The sequence below is a fragment of the Ostrinia furnacalis genome, unplaced genomic scaffold (assembly GCF_004193835.3).
Source record: "Ostrinia furnacalis isolate ACB-3 unplaced genomic scaffold, ASM419383v2 OfSCF0643, whole genome shotgun sequence".
Classification (NCBI taxonomy): Eukaryota; Metazoa; Arthropoda; class Insecta; order Lepidoptera; family Crambidae; genus Ostrinia; species Ostrinia furnacalis.
In genome coordinates this window covers 235726-254189 of record NW_021130882.1, presented here as the reverse complement: position 1 = coordinate 254189, position 18464 = coordinate 235726, and the positions used below count along the sequence as shown (strand labels likewise).

General features: G+C 39.0%; 1 protein-coding gene across 2 annotated transcripts in view; it reads right to left on the bottom strand.

Moving 5' to 3' along the window:
• Positions 1-743: 743 nt before the first annotated feature.
• jim (zinc finger protein jim) overlaps positions 744-18464 on the bottom strand; it is an 88386-nt gene continuing 70665 nt past the window's right edge. The window contains exons 2-3 of one of the 2 annotated variants that reach the window (XM_028323555.1): positions 6488-7441; positions 744-6176 (exon numbers count right to left, since the gene is read on the bottom strand). In XM_028323555.1, coding sequence (XP_028179356.1) covers positions 5263-6176; positions 6488-7441 — 1868 coding nt within the window. In that variant the 3' untranslated portion in view covers positions 744-5262. The remainder of the gene's footprint in view (positions 6177-6487; positions 7442-18464) is intronic. The other variant, XM_028323556.1, reaches the window with a different exon arrangement.

The window sequence follows — 18464 nt, the reverse complement described above, 5'->3', positions numbered from 1 at the left end:
CAATAAGTCGCATCTCTGTTACACAGTTACAAACAGTGCCACACAAACCTGAAAAAACACAGGGTGACTTAATTTTAGTACTGTTAAGCCAATGTTACACTACACTTCTTAAAACTTCGACTGCTTGAGATCATACAATAAATGCATCCAACGTGGAATCAAAATGCTATTACAACTTTTTGAATAAACTTATCACTATGTCACTAATTTTGTAAGAAGCGAAGCAACGAATCAGTTACACTTTCATTGCTCAAAATAATTGTATTTGATACAATTGACGTCTTGATAATTATTATGTTTATATTATGCAAAGTATAATGTCACGATGCAATCTTATTCTCTCCTTTTTATCTTTAACAACTTAAATGTACAAAATTAAGTGTATTAAGTCATAAAGGATAGCACTCAGTTACACTATGAAGAGGCTATGTTGAGAGAAGTGGCAATATTATGGATTTTTTGGCACGTCCAGTTAAGGCCGCTATACACTTTGTGGCGGGTGTCATTCATTGGAATCAATTATTATTAATATCAAGTAACTGAACAGGTAACTTAAAGTGCACTTACTTATTTTTATTTTATTATAGACGGAGTATTTTATGTAATGTAGAGTCACCAGCACATCAAAATGTTTTTTTATTTTTTGTTGCAAAATCGCAATAGTTGTATGTAATAGATACGTCTTTAGTATACTTAGTTTAATGTGATGTCGTCAGTACAGTGACAGTTACATTTTTTTTTATTCCTGTTAAAATCAACCCATTACTTTTTAATAATATCAGTTACTGTTAAGTTTTTTTTAGTTCTAAATAGAGATAGCAGTAACGTGAATTTTCTAGACGTGCCATTAAATAATACGCACGAACATTATGGCGAATATTGCCTATTGATGTCAAACGCATAAAACAATGGTTCGAGTAAATAGATATAGTTTTATATAGAGTATCTTAAAAGCTTGTTTACATTTTATGCACTACGCCTTTCTGCAATATAGCTTTATAAATGGAAGAATCAAATCTGTTTTAATAGCAAGATCACCATTATGTTTTCTCACCAAGTGACGACCTTGTTTAGTAAATTTTAGACAAACATCTAGTGTCTCTATCACAACGATCAAAGACTTAAAATATTTCAAGCTGTCTCTAGTAATCTAATTAAAATGCTATCATTTCTAGCTCACAATATATTTCGGTAACGTAGAGCTGTATTGCAGAAAGTCTACCTAAATATCAGCGAAAATACAAATAAAGTACGCAATAGTAAAAGCTAGGAACATGATTAAAACCTATATAAATACTCTGTGAAAAGAAATCCGGTATTTACGTGGCTGAAGTTACCTTTATAATCAAAACTGGACGGCAAGCTCTTAATGATGGCAAACGTATAGCATTTTGAAAATTATAACGACACTATTCACTTTAAATACACTTTAGTTACCTAATTTCCCTCTATCGGTAGACTCTACATGACAAAGTACTACGTGGTACTACTGGATAGTCCTAAAATTCAAGTAAAATATAGAGAAGAATATGGTTTGCCTGACAAGTTTGCTGATAATGCAAACTGATTTTAACTTTAAAATGATAATTTTGGATGAATAGTGACGTTACAACTTTCTTACTGCGAAACATTATTATAAAGGGAGTGTTACATAAGTGTCACCAGCATTGGCACAGACAATCATTAAGTAACATATCATAAGAAAAGCAAAACCGTGCTCTATAAAAAACTATTATTTTACAGAAACTCACTTTAACTAATATTGTAACGTTAAATGTTATACACATACAAGGATATTGAGCAAAACTTAACAAAAGTGTGAGCAATTTAAACAGAACATTCCTAACGTTTACTTTGATTTTGACTTAAATCTATACCGAAATACTATAAGCTGGGGTAGCCACTGATTGCACGATAAAGTACTACTTTTGACTGGCAAGATAGAAAGACGAGATGTTAATTTGAATTTAACACAAAAGTGGGGGTAGTTTCATCATTTGCTGAGTGATTTGGTTAATGATTGCCAAGAAAAATGTCAGTAAGTGTTGAAACCCACCCCTAAGGGTCGTATAGACTCAGCCCAGAGGTAACGTGTCACATTTTATGGCCAAAAAAGTTTTTAATCACGCAACTTTCAACGCGTCGCATCTCGGCTGAGTGTATGTGAGCCCTAAATGTCCAATGTAGCTCTCATACATATTCCGTTACATTGGCATTTACCAGTAACAAGGATGCTTAATTAACGATGCAACACTGCCCAGTAGTTCCTGATGATATGTATTTACAATAACCACGCTGTAAATCAACATTCAACTAAATGCAAAATTATGATTTGATCAGAAAATCAAACGAGGCACCACGATCAGTGTAAAATCGGCATGATACTTTTAAAGTCTGCAAATGTGGATGGCTTTCAAAATTTCGCAAGTGGTGCCATTTTGGTTCCAAAAGTTTTGTTTTTCTCTTTGTGAATACATTTATAAAGTTTTCCGGTCAAATCATACTCGATCTATTTAAAAAAATGTGGTAAGTTGTGGGGAATCGACATCTTCAATCTCCCAAGACTCAGTAACTTATAAAACCTGTTTCCAAAATCCTTAGGTACTTAGCACGTTGCAATAGGTACGACTAACTTTAAGACTATTTCACATACGATTTAATAATATTGTTTGTAATAAATGTATAAAATAGCATCTGTAATCTCTGTATACTTAATCACCTTTGTTTATATTTAAAAATTAAATCCATTTGTATCGGTATAAAAATCTAATAAGTATAAATCTGAGGTTATTTCTCGGCAATGGCACTATGTTGTTTGTATTCAAACTTTATACTATAGCGCGGCGCCGCCCGGTCCCTCTTGTCTGTGTTTGTATAAAAATACTTATGACTATTATTGTATAAGGCTGTTTATTGTAGGGCAGTTTATAAAATATATAACGGGAACTGAAACTTGTATATGGCAGGCCGGGCGGCGCACGCGCCGGGAGGGTCACACGTTGAACATGTGAACACTAGTCACGGAAGATTACTTTAGAATTTCTCCGAATGTGGTATTTTTCGTTTGCAAACCTCCAAAAGTTTGATAGGAAACTCAAATGGTAAATTAATTCGCGAGCGCGATTCTGAAGGCGGTCCAAAGTTGCGTCTCTACATTAGTTGATATAATTTTTAGCGGCGCAATTAATCGGTAAGATGTATAAACCATGGGCTTCTTTCACTGGGACACCATAACAGCGTAATCAGCTGCATAAATTTTGTTTCTGGCGCCTGGTTATGTCGCCATATTATCTTCGTGAAATGTAACCATTTGTCACACATAGAAGCCGCAACCTTGACCCGTATACAATTTTCATAACTGTCCAATGAGAAAATTTATTTGACGCACGTAATCCGCTGAAAGAAATGCATTCACTTTGAGAAGTGATAAATAATAAATCGTATCGAAGTGTAACGTGACTCCCACAAATTCAAATACTATTACATCTATTTGTTAATACATAGTAACAGTCCTTATTATGCGGTAGGAAAACGAAACCATCACAATAATATCGTAAAATAAGCTATATATGTCGTCTATAGATACAAACAGAGATGATAAAAAACGTTAAAACGCGTGCTGGGGTGCGCGGGCGGCCCTGCACGTTTAAAGTCTACCCGACTCGCGTGGTCAACTAGCTTCAACGGAGGTGACGTATTTTATACATCGACCTCACACAAAAACCCTTCCAATCCCATCCTATGTTTTTTCTTATTCTAATCGTATATCTTGGACGAGAAACAACTTAGGACGATCCGCCACCACCAGGGCACCCCAACGCGCCAAAAAATTCATATATATCTTTATTTCCCTAACTCCTAAGTTATTTCGCGATGAATGGTCGAATTGCTTGGTAATTCGAAAGTTGATAGTCTAACCTAAATTAGAAATAAGATTAGTCTGGCATATCCTCGTCCCTGGATCAAACTACGACAAAGCACTTAGCGACATCACACGCGTTACCTAATGGTAAAATTCACTAATCTCACTCTCAAAATTACTTTATCAAATCAGTCAAGAAGGGAAGGCAAAACCGGCGTCGAACCGCCTTAAAATAAATGCGTTAATTTCAATAATTTAGGAACATAAAACGTCGTTTCACGCGGGCGTTTGGCAATTTCGAGTTACTTACAAAAGAAGCGAATACACAATGATAAACAAAACTATCTGATAACATTCACTCGTCTCCAAAAAGGGATTTCCAATCACGTTTCAGCCGTACACGAAGTTTTAACGCTAAGTGAGCGAATACCTAACCTACCTAACTATCACAGTCCTTTCTCAGTCTGACCCTTCCTCCTAAATGCATCTCAATTGTCACATCGTTGAAAAACTGGTAACAACCTAAACTAGGCCAACTATAATAGAAACTGGTAGAAAACATTCAATCAAAAACACTACGCTATTTGGCACCTACTGTGTTGCTCTCGGACAGAGCCGTAACTGAGCTCTGTAATACTAACAAACAAAATATGTATTCGATGGCGAAAGGTAACCTACGTTTTTGGTTTACATTCTTCAATCTGTTTTCATCGATGTTCAGAGACACTCCGCCGAAAATTTTCTAATTTTGGACCTAAAGTTACCGTGTAAATTCTTTACCAATACTTTTTAAAGATATTATTTTTTGAGCATCTTGAAATTCGTCTACCTCTCCCCGTATTTGCCAGATTATATCCCTTAATACTCGTAAATAAAATTAACTTAAATTTATCTACAAAATATGTATATTTATTACAAATAGCGCAACAGCGCTGGAGACATTCATCGCGAAATATTGTTATGTGGTAAAAGATCAATTCTTAATTTTAGATTTCAACGTAGAGTTTTAAATTCTAATCTCTGGTTCAATCTGCTTAGAATTTAATGAAAATTTCGACCGTACGAGAAGAATCGAGAAACCTAATTCTTACTTGGTAACTTAATATTACGGGGCAAAAAACGCTATTTTACTCGTTTTTCCAACGGTAACACTATTCGTGAAGAACTTTTAAACTGTACATCCGACAGACTTTCGATAGAGGATAAACAACATCGTTATTTACAGATCGAAGCTCGTTTACAGCGATCCGATATCGTAATGTTTCGTATACTGGTGTGAGGCCGCGGCCGGCCCGGACCGTGCCTCCGCGCGGCGCCTAGTTGTAGAGGCGGTCGGCGGCGTAGAGGTCGTGGTGCGCGGGCGCGTGAGGAGCTGGGTGCCACCGCGGTGGCGGCGCGGGTCACTGCGCCGGCAGGCAGGCCACGGGCGCGCCCGGGCCCACGGCCGGCTTGAACTCCGCCACGCCCGCCGCCGGGAACTGCTGGAACGGCGGCGCGTAGCACTGCGGGAAGTACAGCTCCGGCTTCACCACCGCGGCCGCCGGCGGCAGCGGCCGCGGCGTCTTGGACGCGTCCGCGCGCCGGGCCTTCGCCGCGTGCGGGTTCATGTGGTTGTCGATGTGCTTCTTCACCTCCGGCTCCGTCGCGAACCGCCGCCGGCAGTTCGGCATCGGGCAGCAGAACGGCCGGTCGCCCTGATGCGTCCGCGTGTGCTGGTCCAAAATCGCCTTCTGCCTGAAATCTTTCCCGCATTGCGTGCACTTGTACGGCTTCTCTCCGGTGTGGATGCGGAGGTGCTGGTTGAGAATGGTCCGCTGACGGAAGAAGCGAGGGCAGTACACGCACCCGTAAGGTTTCTCATTCGTGTGAATGCGGAGATGCTGCGTCAGATGCGACTGCTGCCGGAAACGCTTTCCGCACTCGGGGCACGGGTACGGCCGCGACTCTATGTGGATGCAACCGTGTTGCAGGAGCGTCGACTTTTGCTTAAACTCTTTTTGGCAAATCGGACACCGGACGTACAGTGGCATGGCGCGGCCGCCAAGAACGTCTGGCAGCTTGCCACCTTTCAAGTATTGCAGAGACAGTCCGGAGCCGAAAACTGTGTGATTTAAGCCTTTGGTGTCCTTGAAGTAGGCGGGGTACTGGGCGGTGTCGCCGGGCGAGAAGCAGGAGCCTCGTTGCTCCCCGTTCTGGTCGGTGTCGCCGAAGGTCGACTGGATCTCCTCCTTGTTCTCGTCGGCGGGGAAGGGCACATCCTGGGGCCACAGCGTGGGCGTCGTCCCGTTCTTGAATATCAGATGCGGCGACACGTCTGAAAAATGAAACACAATCATGAGTCATGAGTGGAGCTGCAGAGGATGGGGATAACCGACGAGTGGGTTAATCGAACTGAGGGACGGTTACGGGATCGTCCGGCGATCGGTTCCGCGTCTCGCGAGCGCGCGCCTCTCCGCGGGCGACGAGGGGATCGAGAATTTGTTTGATAGGAAGGCCAATGGATGCGAGACCGAATCGAACGTGCAGGGAGCGGCGGGGATCGCAGGCGGCGCCGGCAGTGACGCGGGTCAGTGCGGGCGGCGCGCGCGGGAGGGGGAGGGACATATATGTGTGAATTGCGCTCGCCTTGGTGTGTGCGGACGTGCTGGTTCAGGATGGCCTTCTGGCGGAAATGTTTGCCGCACTCGCCGCACGTATATGGCTTCTCACCGGAATGGATGCGCAGGTGCTGGTTGAGGATGGCGCGCTGCCGGAACGAGCGCGGGCAATACACGCACGCGTAAGGCTTCTCGTTCGCGTGGATGCGGAGGTGCTGCGTGAGATGCGACTGCTGCCGGAACCGCTTGCCGCACTCGGGGCACCCGTAAGGTCTGGAGTCGGTGTGGATGCGCTCGTGTTGCAGCAGGGTCGACTTCTGCTTGAAGTCCTTCCCGCACGTCAAGCACTTGAAGAGCCGGAGCTCGGAATTCGGGTTGTGCTTTCGCGGCTTGGGCGGTTCAGGTTGGACTATGTCTGGCAGGTGGCGCAACTCCGGCGCGGCGTACTGCTCGAGCGGCCCTTCGAGGGAGAGCACTCCGCCGTTCTGTTTAAGGTAGTGTAATGGGAATCCTCCGGTCCCCAGCATGTGGCTGGTCGGTCTGGTTTCTTTGAAGTAAGGCGTCGCGTATTGCTGCTGTAAGTCCGGTTGGGGGACGAAACAGGGCGTCCTGTCGAGGTGGTCCTGGTTGGGCTGCGGTTGCGGCTGGCTCTGCAGTTGTTGCTCAACTTGCATATGCTCTGGAGACGTTTGTTGCTGCTGCTGCTGCTGTTGTTGCTGCTGAGCTTGTTGTTGTGCCTGTTGTTGGGCGAGTTGTTGAGCGGCATCTTCTGCTGCTCCAGTGGGGTCTGGAGGCGGCGGCGCGGGTGGATACGGCGAGGGGGCGGGCGACGCGAGCTGAGGCTCGGGCTGCGGTGAGGGCCCGCCGGGGCTCTGGTGCTGCATGGGCTGGTAGCCCCCGTCCAGCACTCCGCCTCCCCACTGGGTGCCAGGAGGGGCGCGTTCGACGCCATCTTTGTAGAGCACGTATGGCGCTGTTGTATCTGGAAAAGACATAAAAGTTTCGTTAGTATTTTACGTAGAAAGTTTTATTGATTGACACTATATTGTGCTTTTAAAAGTTGTGATATTAGTGGTATAGTAAATCATTTCAATGTCGCAGTTAAATCACTAGGTAGTGGCGTGAGAGCCGTTGGCGTGCGGCGCTCGCGGGGGTACGGCCAATAATTTAATGAAATGTCACGCCGCAGTACCGACCTGGACATTTTTGATAATACCCTCGCGATCACACATTTCATTATGCTAAAGAGAAATATTGAGACATTGCAATTTTATAGACTGAGCTCGTCAACTACTTCATAAGTTCATTCTTTGAAAATTGTCTAGCCTGTAATAGCGTTTTAGTAAGAAGTATTAGATAAGATACGTGCAAAAGCTTACAGATTCATTTTCAGCTAAATTGGAAAATGGATCAGCATTTAAGATAGCGCAATTTAAAATAATGCAACACTCATAAATAACTTGAGAATAGATAAGAACATTAAATTGAAACTATAGAAACGTTAATTATAACACTTTCGACGCGAGCGCATCGCAAAAACGCGAGAAAATGCCGCGTTTTCTTTTCCCGCCTAAAGGGAAATGCAAATGGCGCGATTGTTTCTGATTACAAATGGATGTGCATTTAATATTAGAAGATAAACGACTCTACTACGCGAATATAACTAATAATACAGCATTTTTCAGTCATCTTCGGCTTGTATTACCACATAATATGGCTCCTCCGCCCCATTAAACACGTAATCTTAAATTGTGACCAGCGTTGTTGGATTCATGATAAGCACTATCCATAAAACTAGCTTTTAAGAATACATATTGTGAATCTGTTTGTGGTCCAAATTAATAAATAAATAAAAAAAAAATACACTTATTAATTCATTCCGAATGCCATTTTCCACGAAGAATTGGATTCCAAAACTAAAATTCAGGTCTCTTTACTCGATTTAGTTGGAATCTGTTGCGAATCGACCAGTCATTACGTAATGACTACGCGTGAGGTAGTGAGAGGGCCATCCTTAGTGTAGGGATGGGACAATACCAAAGATTTAATCATAAAAAATAATTCAACTTAATAAATATTATTATTAAATATTATTTAAATTGGCGCCTATGAAAATTGGTGTACTCAATTTCAATGATACTTTTCTAAAAAGATAAGCTATAGCTACAGAAAGTCTACGTAAGGCTTAACGTTAACTTTAACTAAGTACAAATACGAACTTACGAAGTCATCTTAGCTGAGAGTCAAGACCAACGTACTTTAAGAAGATAGATCCTTGCGATAAATGTCAGTGTCGATATCCGAAAAAGTGAAATGTCGGACCAAATCGACAAAGCGTCCCATCCCTATCCATGAGTGATGGGAGGCTGCGGTCGGCCGACATTTTGACAGCCGAATATCGGGTTGCAGCGAAGGGCTTTCACAGTGGTCTTAAAACGTTCTGTTACTTGTCAAATTACGTGATTACCGATACCCTTTTTCTTAAAGGTTTACCTTTGTTTGTCACCTGTCATCCGCTTTGCAATGGAGGGAAGTCGAACCTTAATTTCGAACTCCTCCTATGTTCTTCTGATTAATTTCGTTGCGGGTCCAATGACAGTTTAACTTTCCCCCGGGACAAACTTGACCTTCATTGGTTGGGTTTTTGTGGCGGTCAAGCTGTAGATCCTGGCTACACAGGAGTTGCAGTGGTGGGAACGAGAGGTGGGAATAGTCCCGATTACCGATACCCGTTACGCATTAGCTACCAAGTTAAGTTATTTTGGAATTAAGTTAGCCGATACTTGGGGTCAGTGACTTTGTTTCGGCCTTTCGGAACGTATCTACAAGTTTTCGATCATATTTCCAACGATCGGAATAGGAACTTTAAATAACTTTGCTAAAAGAGTTTGCGTGTTCAGTTACGTCTAAAACGTAAGCAAAAAGTGACATCTTCATAATAACTTTGATTGAAACAAAATGTCTGCTTATTAACCAACTTAAAAAGAGGAGGTTCTTAATGCATTTGTTTTTTTTCTAAGCTCTACAAAATGTTTTCATTAAATTTAAAAAACATGAAGCTTTTGATTTCAAACGAAATACATTATTATTATTGCCGGTCTGCTGTATATTTTTGTCCTGGATAAGTCCAGTACTAGTACTTAGTACTTAAATCACCAGCTCTCAGTCTCACCATCGCTTAATCCTAAGTGACCAGAAATGTAGCCGACTGTATTTTTTCAGACAGGTACAAAACATTCCACTAATCCAACTTGTTAATCACGAATAATTATGATTCCTTAATAACGTCTTTGCGTTTGATTACTTGAAATACGGTACAGTCGGAGACATAAGACTGTTAAACTATTATATTTTTAATTTAAGTATTTAATTATGGAAATTGGTGGGAGATGCCAAAAAAACATGCGTCAAGCTTATTTTATGGCATTACAAATTTTGTTTTAGCTGTTATCTGAATGTGTTTTCGTCTTCTCCAGTGAAGTGAGAAATAACGAAAATATACATTTGGGTCTTTATTTGTTGCCAGAGTCTAGACTTCTAGTCCGCAAGAAAACATCTTAACAGAGCTGTCAGAAATGGAAGTCATTAGTTTCATTTGGAGGTAGGCAATATTACTTACTTGCGTAGGTACTTTATCTTCAACGTAAATAACAAAATTTTTTTGGGTTAAGGTACTTAGGCACTGCCTACCAAAATGTTTAATTGTGTTAGTCCGAATGATGCTTATAACATCAGATTTAAGTTTAATATTAGATTAGTGTTGGTAAGTACTACATTCATAAAGACCTTAATTACTTAATCGTTAGACCTTAATAACTTTCAGCAATGGACATGGCGCACAATTTTTGTTGAAGATGCCAAAAAAAACTACAAAAAATTAGAATGAATACTGTATTTTTATTTTTTTGATATCTTTAAAAATGACTGAAATATTCAAGCTCAAAGTGCACTCTTCCGCTCGGAGCGATTTTCCGCGCGGATTTTGAAAATGTGACGTAGTAACATGAAAAGCAGCATGCAAGATATTATCTGTGTACAATGGTTAGAATGGTTAGTAGGGGAGCCGAAGCGGGGATTTCGGGACTTACTAAAGAGTGGCAGACTAACATACAAGGAAATACTTTGTACCTGGTTGATTACCTCTAAGTATGAATTTTTGATATAAAACGGCATTAGTTCTTATGCCTCTCACCCAAAAAATACCTCAATTAAAATTTTATTTTAGTTGGAAAAAGACAAAAAGTGGTAAATGGGTTAACGTGCGGGGGCTGCAAAATCATGTTGTGACGTCACGCGCGAATATTGGAAATTTTTGAAAATTTTAAAAAGTCCGTAAACTTCTCGAGGCTCTATCTTCGGTAATACTGGATGGATTGAGGTGAAATAAAAACTAGTGTAATGTGTGTGATCTAAACTTTAAATTAAGTCATAATTTAACTTAATATTACAACTTATGCGTGTTGTCCATTATAAATTAAATAGGTTAAAATGGAGTCTTCCATTGACTTGGCCCACTTTTAGCTTGGTCCACGGGCCAAGTCCCTGGTTTGAATTTTTAAAAGGCCCAGTCACTGGAAGGAAAACAATTTAAAAATTCAAACCAGCAACTTGGCCCGTGGACCAAGCTAAAAGTGGGCCAAGTCACTGGAAGTCTCATAAAATATCTGCCTGACTGTACATTGTTCTTAAATCAATCATAGACGTTGTTAGGCTCAATATAGATTAAGAAGTAAGACAAAGACGGCTTTTTGTATAAAATAGAGTCATTTGTCATGTTCACGTGTGGGGTGCGCGATTAACACGAGCGATAAACAGGTTCTGTATGGAATATTGAATCATAATTATTAAAAAAACATCGTAAAGATGTATGGAGTTGCACTTTATAAGAAGAAGTACTTATTATTATTTTTGTATCTTATCAATAAAGTGGTAAATTAATAAGCGACGAATAAGAATTTCCATTTTATTCTATTTACATGTTCTAGAATGATTGTTATTACCAGATTACGTTTTTCAAAATAGCTAAGTCACTTAAACTTCTAACCTGATTTGGTCCTAACTCCTAGCCCCAATTTACTTACGTATCTATCTACTGTTTTGTTTTACAGAATACAAACTTATGTGAGTTAAAAACTAAACTACACAAACCGATTGTTAAACTTAACTAAACGGGATGCAGGTAAAAATTAAATCATAAAATGCCCATTACTTAATTAAAAAATACAAAATTAGTTTGAAACAAAATATCCACGGACCCCAAAAACAGTGCACCAATTTATCATAACCCGATCGCGTCGGGGCGAGTCTATCGATAAGCTAGAGATGGGCCGAGTCGATATTTTATCGAGCACGATCGCCACTATCTACATCTGAAGAGTCGTGACACGGTAAATGAGGCTGACTAGGTATAGAACATTTTTAACGCACATTGTTTAAGATCGGAGTAAAAGTGAACTGAATGGCCTATGAAGATTGGTAGAGAGCTTTCTCAATTTATTTTTAGCGTTATAATTGAGTAGAATTTTTAGTAGGTAACTAATTTACTTACTTTTGTCTAGCGAGACTAGCACTTTACTTAAAATAATCTTATAGATCGCAGGAAGGCGCTGGATGCTGGCTGCTTTTTAAATATCAAAATCATTGGAGGATTTCAACAGTGGACGTCTTATGTCTAAAATGATGATGATGAGTGATAGAACTACGTTTCAAACAAAAGTATTGCCTTGATTCAATTGTCAACGAACTTATGGAGAAGAGAAAATCACATAAAAAAGTTTTTTGAAAAGGTGTCAAGCAATTTTAATGAAATTGTTTTAATAGCTGTGACATCCGATACTTGCCAATAAAAAAGCGACTTCGATAAATTAAAAAAAACTTATCAAAGCACCAACTTCCCGCCAAAGATTTATATCCATACGACATCTGTGGTAATCCACAGATAAAATAACACAGAGGAAGCGCGGAGTTAATGACGAGTGCGGGCTCAATCTTATTCCCGAACGGATGCCTTCACATGTGCGGTGTCATTCCGAATTAAACCTTTTTCTTTAACCCTTTTTAGAGATCCGTGGAAGGACGATAATTTTTTAATTAAATCATTTTGTTGATATTATACAAGTGTTTTTGTTACAACGAATTATTAGTAATTAACAGCATTTTCTGTGTCCCAAGGTAGGTATTTTAGTTCTTGAAATAGTTTTCGTTATCCTTATCGGATGCAATATCGACAAGACAAAACTTGTATGATAGTAATAGTACTTCAAGAAAGCGCAGTTTTTCACATTAACTAAAAAAATAAGCTATTAAAGAAGTTATTTGTATTCAGACTACTATTAATATACGTAAGGAAAAGATAACTAAACAGAACAATTTAATTACGTTTTAAATATTATCGTCGAAAGAAACACGTCAAATTAATTAAGTTCAGTACGGAGCCCTCTAAACTCGCGCGACTTCGCACTTAAAACTTCTTTCTTTTAACCCTTTTTGAGTTATGGCGTTTGACGCACGACGCTATGGGAATGCGATGCCCCCTGCACTGGCTGGCGAGGACAGGTATTCTTTTTTTACGTTCCAAATTTGAAATGTTAATTATTAAATTGGGGAGTCAGCTGTTTAACGTGTATGCCGTTGCCTTTCAGTTTCGTTAGATTTGTATGTAAATCAGTTTTTTTGTTTGTTTTTAAGTTTTTTGTGTTGATGAATTCTTTGGAGTAAAAAATAAGAACGTTGGGGTACCTACATTGCAACTGAGAAAACTTTGTATATTTTGGTGGGTTGTAGTATGAGTAGAGTAATGCCCGTTTTCACCATCAATCCTTAATTTTTTGTTTGTTTTTAAGTTTTTTGTGTTGATGAATTCTTTGGAGTAAAAAATAAGAACGTTGGGGTACATTGCAACTGAGAAAACTTTGTATATTTTGGTGGGTTCCCTATGACAACAAAATGTCTGTTATTTGTCACCATATGGGTCACTTAAAAATTAGGGATTGATGGTGAAAACGGGCATAAGAGTACTTAAACATCCAAGAATAAAACTAGTACATCATTATGAAGAAAACAATACGTAGAAAATTCTATTATTGGGTAAAATAATGATTTGAAAATACATCGTTGAAAAGTACCTACTTATTTTTAAACATGACGGTATTTTAAGATTTATTGAAAGTTTGCTACGCGTCTTCTAAAAAATGCTTTTCATAATTTAAACTTTTATTAGACCTATCTTGTTCATGTCACTTACTGAAGTAATAACTGAAGGGACACTCTTCCCAGTAAAGACGCGAGTGCACATTGTGGGAAGATGTGACACAGACAGATTTATTTACTTGCACGTGTAGAGAAAGCTTAGTAGTTGACGTGGGAATTAATTAGTATTAATATCCAGTTATTTTTGATATTCATGATTGTCATTGCTTTTGAACCTTTTTAATTTTTTACTCATTGAATAGTTTCATCAACTTAAGTACTTACTTGAAGTTTTCATGGCGCTGTGTTTTGCGTGCTTAAGGCTTGGTATTTCTTCTAAAGTAGGTATTTCNTTTCTCTGTTACCCGGCCTTAAGGGTTAAAGATTGATTCCCGATCGGACGTTTGTATACTTAATTTTTGACATTTTCGGCACTAACCTTTGCTCTCTGTCATACAGTAGTCCCTTACAAATTTTTGAGTTTTGTTTAGTAAATACAATATTTATAAGTAAGTAGTTTATAATGCAAGGTTTTTCAGAATGTTTTACTATGGGGTCCTTTTTGACATTGATCTTTCAGCACTACCATTTTCTTTGAGTCACAGAATGTAGAGCCTTACAAATTCATATTAATTTAATTAAGAGTCTTGTTTACTTCCTAGCATTTATCTATTATTATATGCAGATAATACATATAGGTCATTACATAGGCTGTGTATACTTTATTTACAACTAGCTTTCCGCCCGCGGCTTCGCCCGCGTGGAATTTTGTCTGTTACAGAAAAACATTATCGCGCGCGTCCCTGTTTCAAAAACCGGGATAAAAAACTATCCTATGTCCTTTCCCGGGACTCAAACTATCTCTATGCCAATTTCATCAAAATCGGTTCAGTGGTTTAAGCGTAAAAGTAAGATATAGACAGACAGACAGAGTTACTTTCGTATTTATAATAGTAGTATATAGTATAGATCACAAGCTGCGCTTATTACCCGATCCTGATATTAACATATCCGAGATCTAAAGCGGTCAGCGGCCAGCTGGCTGAAATCTGGATGTGAGGCAGTGGGGTGCCGCCGGCACTGCCAGGGTTGCCACTATCCATAATACATAGGTACATATTATCCCCAACGATTTTTGTGGGCCAGTGGATTTTGTGCGTTGAAACCCAGGAATGTGGATGTGCCATTTTACTTTATTAATTGTTTTTCGGAAAGTTAGGATTTGGAGGATTTAGATTCTGTTAAGTCTCCACTGTAAGTGCACGACACGACCCTCTCTAATTTACCAGAGAATATGAAATCTCTCAGAATAAAGTCCCCGAAATGGGCGTCCGTTTCCATACAAAGTTGTAGATCTGTAACTCACCTCACAGAATTTTAGAAAGATTTTCGTACGAGTACCTACCTATTATATCCTATAGCTTAATGTATTATCTAGCCACAAAATGTTATAAAATATAGATTAATTTGTGCCTAAAAACACAAAATGTTCATCCTTATTTCAAAGGCTGTATAGATTCCTGAACAATTGTAGTGGCAGCCCTGCGCGCATCCTGCAGGCGCCCAAACTGGTTCCGCGGGCACGCCCCTTCCTGCGAGCCTGCGCCCGCGCGGGATGCCGACTTATTGGCTTACATCTACGTGGAACGTATCTGTATTAGTTAGTTTTAGGCCTAAACGAGCAGAATAATTATTATTGACGGGATTGCTACCATGTATTTGAATTTCGAGTCTCCGATATTATAAAAGGGCAGGCCTAAACGTAAATTAATAAGTTTTAAGCTGTCTGAAATAGTTTTAGATCTATAAAAGGAAAACTTTCTCTAGCAGCGTCTAACTCAAGATTGGTTTAACGTTTACGTACCTGAATTAGTTTAAGGTCCAAAATAGGAAAAACCGCTCACTTATTGGTCTGCCGTTTAAACCGGCGTTTACCCGTGGTCCCCCCAACATGTCCCCATTTTAACCATAGTCCCACCGCACAGTGGTAAACGTTGCATGTAACCTCATATTCTTGGAAAAAAATCGATAAAATAAAATAGAAAGTCTATTCTTTATTACATCAATTTTAATTAAAAAATAATTGGAAATAAAATAAAATAAAATAAATTTTCTTCTTGGAATAAAATTGAAAGTAAAGGATGATGGGCACAAATGTATGGAAAGTGGTACCCGCTCCAATAGCCATAACCAATATATATTTCAAAAGGCCTTTAGATGTAGGAAAATGTCTGCTATGGGGCCAGTTCTAATTAATAATTATAGATTTTTTTATAATTATACCTAGGTGACATGCAACGTTTACCACTGTGCGGTGGGACTATGGTTAAAATAAATGGGGACATGTTGGGGGGACCACGGGTAAACGCCGATTTAAAAACATGTAAGTAAATACGTTTTACATAAGATCTGAAAAAGTTTTGGGATTTAAGTAGGAAAACTTAGTTACAGGCCTACAAGAGGAAAAGCTCGCCCAAAACGGGTGAACTTTAATTGACGGTTAAAGAGCCTGAAAATAGGCTTATCTTCAGGTTAGGTTCTGGAAATCCTTTGTCCAGCTGTGGATAGCAATTGATTGAAACGAATGATATCTCTAGGCTTCCGCTCACACTTAGAATTGACTTCTGGGTTGAGGTAGTCTCTATAATCTTAATATACTCGTACTTGTCAAAAGAAAAGACTCAAAAGAGACCTAAGAGAATACGGGTCTAAGAATTTTGACGAAGCACAGGCCTTTCTTTCTTCTACTATCGTAGTAACTTCAACAAAAAAAAATTTTCTCTCAGATCGTGGATAACACGAGAAAAAATATCTACCTACTTGCAACTTGTCCGAGTAGGTATAAATAAGTATTTAGTTGTATAGTTATTGTAAAACTCGCTGCACATCGGCCAATTAGGCTTGCATTCATAAGTCGGGAAAAAATCTCCATTATAATTCTAAAAGCGTCCAAATCAATCCAACATTAATCCCGGACCAAAATCCATCATCGGACACCATTATTTTTTACCAAAACGCATATCACGCTTATTATGTAAATACCCCATCAGCGACCGTCCTCGGTGTTGGTAAAAAACTGGTCAAGGGTGAGCGGGATGATGTTTACGTTGATTTACGTAGAATGTTACACGAAATTAATTTGTAATCCTAGTTAGTCGTCTACCTTAGGTTGGGTTGCACAGTCGTACTTTAACTTTAACAAACGTCAAAAATCTGTCAAACTCCATACAAAAAACGTTTTAATTACCGTTAAAGTTTATTTATTTATTGTTGAAGTGGTATTAATAGTTCAGCAAAGTTAAAAATTGCATGACGTGTTCTAGGATCAGATTTTAGATGTTATTGGAATAAATTCGGAAAACCAGTTTTTTTTTAAGTCATAAAGGCTTTGCTTTTTACTCTACCATGGTTTTAGGTTAGAAGCTTACGATACCATGGCATGGCATGGCATGGCATGGCATTCATTGGTCATTTATGGTTGTGGTATCACACAATAATCATGGCTGGAACTGGACGTAAAGAAGTGTGGTTTGTTTGGCCAAGGAACCCCAAAAATAATAATGTCAGACAAACCGCGGCGGAACGTGCGTTTGCGCACAGTAGGTAGGTTTGTATTGGGCATGTTTATCAGAAATTTTTAACGAAATCGAAATATTATTTATTCTTGTATTTAAAAACATGTTTAAGTATTACAGATTTTTTTAACGAAGTCGAAATATTAAGTCTTGTATTTTAATAAAATGTGTAATAAACACCAGAAGTACATAGTTTAAAACGTTCAATAAACGCGCAGTTAAATTAGGTGAACTTTCAAAAGTTACAATAAATTGGTACCTACATAATGATAGTAGATATATCTGAAGTATAGTCCAGATAATAGAGGATAGTATAGACACTAAGGTTGAGTTCTTAGACTAGGCGCAGACCATCGATTTTTAGTAGGCCGATAGTTGTGCCCGATTTTAAATTGTATGAAGAATCGGCCAAATTGAATCGGCGTAATGTGCGCACTTCCATAAATGCCCATACTGATCAACTGCCCGACTAAACTATCGGCCGATGAAAAATCAATGGTCTGCGAATAGGCTTAGTCGTTGCAGCCAACAGTATCGATGATCATATCCCTGATAACTAGGTACTACATAGCTTTATCTGTGAGGACTTATAAGTAAAATAACTTACTGAAATTATGTAAACTCTGGCCTTCCTTATAAGTAAATATTTCTTTTAAACTTTGCTAGGCTGCCTATTCCAGAAGTCGTGAGACTTTTATCGAGTCGAACAGGTTTCCAAATCCTCGGGTGCTTGTGGTTAGCGCCCAGAATCGGGGCAATTACGTTTGATTGATGAAATCACTGATTCGTTGAGATGATCACTCGTCGGCGATGAGTAAGCGCATCGAATACGCTACATGATTTCGGGGGACTTTATTAAGTGACGTTTTTAGGTCACCAAATGTTAAAATTTTACGAATGTTCGTTTTGGCTGACAAGCTGTTAAATTTACAACCCTTTGTTAGTTTTCAGCTCATGACAGATAATGGAAGAATTTGCTGTGTCCTTTTTTGGATTTGCTTTTGCCTAAGGATAATTATTAAGATATAAAAATTTGGCCTAAGTTCTTCTGAGCGATGGAGACTGCGTGCCATATTATACCAACTACAATAACATTACCTCTTAAAAAGTAATGTTCAATATGTACTTTTTAGTATCAAGTTTTCTGTTAAGAATTTATTTAGAAAAAAACTTGGTTAACTCAATATTGTTGTGCCAATTTAAATGCAGCTACATTTTTGCTCACATTATTCATTTAGAAGT